The sequence below is a fragment of the Triticum aestivum genome, chromosome 2B (genome assembly GCF_018294505.1).
Source record: "Triticum aestivum cultivar Chinese Spring chromosome 2B, IWGSC CS RefSeq v2.1, whole genome shotgun sequence".
NCBI classification, from domain to species: domain Eukaryota; kingdom Viridiplantae; phylum Streptophyta; class Magnoliopsida; order Poales; family Poaceae; genus Triticum; species Triticum aestivum.
In genome coordinates this window covers 401502739-401508306 of record NC_057798.1, presented here as the reverse complement: position 1 = coordinate 401508306, position 5568 = coordinate 401502739, and the positions used below count along the sequence as shown (strand labels likewise).

The 5568-nt window shown below is 39.9% G+C and overlaps 1 protein-coding gene across 1 annotated transcript in view; it reads right to left on the bottom strand.

Annotated features, from left to right (window-relative positions):
* Positions 1-4440: 4440 nt before the first annotated feature.
* Positions 4441-5568, bottom strand: part of LOC123045150 (DDRGK domain-containing protein 1) — a 4243-nt gene continuing 3115 nt past the window's right edge. Inside the window, exons 7-8 of the mRNA XM_044468091.1 lie at positions 5014-5050; positions 4441-4866 (exon numbers count right to left, since the gene is read on the bottom strand). Coding sequence (XP_044324026.1) covers positions 4640-4866; positions 5014-5050 — 264 coding nt within the window. The 3' untranslated portion in view covers positions 4441-4639. The remainder of the gene's footprint in view (positions 4867-5013; positions 5051-5568) is intronic.

Sequence of the window (5568 nt, the reverse complement as noted above, 5' to 3'; positions counted from 1 at the left end):
GATTTTTACATCACAGGAAATCAATATCAAACGGAGTCCAAACATCGCGAAACTTTTTGTGGATTTTTTATGGACCAGAAGGCATCCAATGGGCCAGAGCAGCACCTAGGGGGTGCCCCGAGGGGGCACAACCCACCAGGACGCGCCTGGGGCCTCAGGCGCGCCCCGCTGGGTTGTGCCACCTCGCTAGCCTCCTGTACCCCCTCTTCGCCCTATAAATCGTCAAATATTCCAAAAACCCTCGTGGAGACCCTAGATCGGAAGTTCCACTGCCACAAAGCTCTGTAGCCACGAAAAACCAATCGGGAGCCCGTTCCGGCACCTTGCCGGAGGGGGAGATCATCACTGGAGGCCATCTTCATCATCCCTATAGTATCCATGATGAGGAGGGAGTAGTCCACCCTCGGTACTGAGGGTTTGTACCAGTAGTTGTGTGTTTAATCTATCTCTCTCTCTCTCTTTCTCTCTCTCTCTCTCGTGTTCTTGAGATGTCACGATCTTGATGTATCGCGGACTTTGTTATATAGTCGGATCATATGGCGTTTTCCCCTCTCTATCTTGTTGTGATGAATTGAGTTTTCCCTTTGAGATTTCGTTTTATTGGATTGAATACTTTTATGGATTTGAGAGCACTTGATATGTGTCTTGCATATGGATACCCGTGGTGACAATGGGGTATTATATTGATTCACTTGATATATGTTGTGGCACTCAACTCACGGATTCCTGAGGTGACATTGGGGTAATCTATGCATAGGGGTTGATGCACGTTCTTGTCTTTGTTTCTCTGGTAGAAATCTTGGGGCACTCTTTGAGGTTCTTTGTGTTGGATTCAGTCGAATCTGAATTTGCTTTGGTGTTATTTTAGTACGGACTCTTGGATAGATCGATCGAAAAAGAATAGCTTCGAGGTGGTTTCATACCCTACAAACGATTTCTTCTTATGTTCTGTGCTAGATAGAAACTTTGGAGTGATTCTTCATCGCACGTTGAGGGATGGTTATGTGATCCAATTATATTAGCATTGTTGAGAGATTGCACTAGCGAATGTACGGACCCTAGGCCTTGTTTCTAAACATTGCAATGTCGTTTATTCTCCGTTTTATCAATTGCTACCTTGATGTTTTTATTTATTCAGATTATAAAAGTATATTTCTACCATCCATATTACATTTTTATCACCATCTCTTCACCAAACTAGTGCACCTATACAATTTGTCATTGTATTGGGTGTGTTGGGGACACAAGAGATTTTTTATATTTGGTTGCAGGGTTGTTTGAGAGAGACTATCTTCATCCTACGCCTCCCATGAATTGATAAACCTTAAGTCATTCACTTGAGGGAAAATTGCTACTGTCCTACAAAACTCTCCGCTTGGAGGGCCAACACGAGTCTACAAGAATAAAGTTGCGTTGTAGACATCAGACTCTTTTCTGGCGCCGTTGCCGGGGAGGTGAGTGCTTGAAGATATATCTTTAGATCTTGCAATTGTATCTTTTAGTTTCTTGTTTATCACTAGTTTGGTTTATAAAAAGAGAATTACAAAAAAATGGAGATTGGGTTACCTCAGGTTGTTCTTTATCTTTATAATGTCTATCTTAAGAATAAGGATTCCGATAATTGTGCTCGATCGCTAGAAAGAATTCAACAAAATTTATGGCATAAAAACGTTGGATGATGGGCATGATTGCAGTATTACTAGTATGAATTCTTTGAATATCCATGATGTTAATGATGATTGCATTAGTCATGATAATGATGTCTCCTATAAGAATGTCAATTTTTGCGAAGTGAATTGGGAGTGCAAACACACACCAAAGAGAGAAGATGTATTTTGTAAGAAGCATAAATATTTAAAAACAAAAAAGTTGCAAGAGAGGCTAGATGATTGTGCCAAAAGATTTTTTTGTTGCCATCCTTGTGAACTTTGCAATGAACGTCGTCATTTAAATCTCCAATGCAAATAGTTTCATGATCAAATCGTGTCAAAAAATTATGATAACTTGATTACCCTTGAGCATCATAAAGAGCTTAGTCTTCTTTTGGGGTATGAAGAAATGAAACGTATAACTAAGGGTATTCCAAAATTTAATCTAGATTTCTTGATTTTGATCTAGAGGAAATTTATATGTTTTGTGTGGTAAATTGCATTAAGAATACTTATATTGCCAACTATCTAAAGACAAGAAAACAAATAGAGTATGAAGAATGTACTAATGAAATGGAAAATATTTCCCAATACCCTCCTAGTGTTTATTATGATGAATCAGGTAACGAGGAGGAGCTTCCTATCCAATCAATCTCTTCAACAAGATACTAGTACTTACTTACTACTTACTAAGCCTTTTGTCCCGAACAAGTTGGGGTAGGCTAGATATGAAACCATTTCATGAGGACTTCCCAGGAGGTCACCCATCCTAGTACTACTCTCGCCCAAATGGGTTTCATACCCAAAGGACTGGCTAGTTTTTACGTTGGCTCGCCAAGCCTATCATAACCCTTAGATATGAAACCCTTTCACGAGAACTACCCAGGAGGTCACCCATCCTAGTACTACTCTCGCTCAAATGGGTTTCATACACATGGGACTGGCTAGTTTTTACGTTGGCTCGCCAAGCCTATCACAACCCTCCTCCTTTATCCGGGCTTGGGACCGGCTATGCCTAGAAGACATAGGCGGAGTTCAATCTCTTCAACAAGAAGCTCGAAAAAATTGATTAAACCCACACGTGTTGTGGTGAAGAAGAAGAAAAAAGTAGAGGTAAAAAGGTAACTCTCCCAGGTAATATTGCTCCTATCACCATTGTGCCTCATGAAAGTGAATCAAATATGTTGATGGAGGATGATGATATTGAGTATGATTTTGTGATGCCTACTACTTCTTGTGATGATTATGATTGGGAAGAAAATGATGCCTCTTATGATCTTAAAAATCTTTTTGACACTTGCTTGGAAGAATATAATAATAATGTTTACTATATTATTGGTGCCATTCATGCTATTGATAAGAATGACTATGATGATATGCAAAACCATAAGCTTGGGGATGCTATGTTTGATGAGTATAAAATGTTTGAAGATTTATTTGCTGAAAATAATGCTTGTCCTAAGCTTGAGGATGCCAACTAGGCACACTTCGGCAACTCTTAGTTCTACCTATATTTCTGAAGTGAAACAAAAAAACGCCTTCACCAATTTACATGGACCTCTTGCATACAAAAATAGTTAATGCTACTACCTCCGTCCTGGTTTATGGGTCCTTATTCTACTTTGTGTCCAATTTTAACCATAAATCTATATCTATATCAATATAAAAAGATCCAAAGGGGTAGATTCAACAAATCCGAGCCGTCAAATCAGGTGAATCCAATGACTCATGTTGCTCCAATGGTGAGCGCTCAACAAGTTTAGCGTGCACTTAATATCATACCAAATATTAATGTCAATGCTAATCACATAATTAATACGCAAATAATATCCTACCTACTCCCTCCGTCCGAAAATACTTGTCATCAAAATAGATAAAAGGGGATGTATCTAGATGTATTTTAGTTCTAGATATATCTCTTTTTATCCATTTTGATGACAAGTATTTTCGGACGGAGGGAGTAATATTTGTGTAATTAATATATTACCTAATATCAACGTGTAATGCACGTGCACATTTACTAGTTTAACTAATAAACTGTTTATGCATGTCAAAAAATATATCAGTGGAAACTATGCTTAAATACGAATCCAAGGATATAAATTTTATTGATATATGCATTAATATTTTGTTAGTTAAATATTTGATCAAAATTTGACACAAATTACAAAGGACCAATAAACCAGGACGGAGGTAAAAAGATGATATCGCTTCTTGTCGCCTGCGAGGTGAGTAGCAGCAAATGGTTAAATGCATGGCCGGGCGACAAGAGCAAATGGACCAGCCTCTGAGCGTCTTAACCAATCATGCACGTACTACATTGCATACTACTACTAGTACTGTAGTACTGTACGTGTGAAAGCTGTCCGCCTGTCCCCATGCTACTGCAATTTAATCTCTTCCAACATGACCACCGGTGTGTGTTGACTTGTGCCAGGCCAAAGGTATGGCGCCACTGACTCAACACTTCGTATAATTGGCTACGCCATGATTGCTAGTAGAACAAATCATATGACTCCCCAAACTAGCTACTCCCTCCGTCCGAAAATACTTGTCATCAAAATGGATATCCATTTTGATGACAAGTATTTTCGGACGGAGGGAGTATAAGCTAGGCCAGTCGTTAGTTTGGGCTCTTCGCATTAGTTCCTACAGGCTCCCAAAAGAGCGCAATGGATGGGATTTGCTAGTTACAAGCATGGCCAAATCAGGGCAATACTATATGAAACCTTTCATTGTATCAGCACCAGCTCTCAGTAGGCAATAAAAAGGCAGCAACGTTTCCCCTCAAAAAAAAAAATCAGCACAGCTCTGAATTTCCGATGATGTAATAACCCTTTTTGATCTTGTCAAGTCCGAGATGCCAAGCCGCCACCAAGGTTAGCACAAACTATAGTAACATCTCTAGAAAACATGTACCTGATCTTGCACAGAAATTAAAACGATAGATGCTTTGTTGCAGGGGCAATAAGCTCGACCGTGAGTACTCATCAGGCCTCTGCAACTACGCCTGCCGGGGCGCTTTCATCTTGATGGCTCTCCTCCTTCTCATCGTACAGGGGCTTTGGCTCCAGATCTATGAATTCATTTGAGTTGTTGGCCAGGTGTGATATGCTCACCCTCCCATGCTTCCTGATGTAGTCTGCAACGGCCTGCATCTCCTCTATTGATATGTAGATGAACTTTCCACGGTCATCCATCACGCCAGATAATCTATCTGCACAACACCGAAGCGAGCCTATCAGTATCAGTCCAAGTGGGTGCTGCACGTTCCAGGTTGAACTTCAACTGATGCGAGTCAACCAGACAAGATGAGAATGAAGCTCTTTCATTGATCAGAAATTAGAATAATAAGACAACGTACCCATGCCTTCAAGCGTAATAATTCGGTTTATGCAGTCCTGCAAAACAGAAAAAATAAGTACTCAGAACACAGCCACACAGGACGACTGTAAAGACTCAAACGAAGGTTATCATGGTACTGTGGTATAAAACAGGGGGTGTGGGACCGTAGGAGTACATTTACAAAGAGCCTAGGTGAAAAGATAACTATGGCATTACTTCTGCAAAGACATTCTAGGTCAAATTCAGGAGCACATCCAAAAATTTACTCAGTTGCTCTGAATATCAATCATATATAATGAGCCATCCATGATACCGAATGCTCACAGCTCTAAGCACAGCAGAGTAGATAATTTGATGGATAAAGCATCCCAATGAAACATACTGGGATAGAAAGGGATGGGGTACTTGAAATTTTAATATTTTCAAGGAATTAACCCACAACAGTTCTGGTCTCAAAATCTATTAGCTCTAGATGCTTCTGGAAAGCTGGAGACACTAAGCAAACACTGTGATAAGATGTCTACGGGTATATATGGAAAAAGTTCTATACAGTTTCAGGTCTGAAATATGGCCG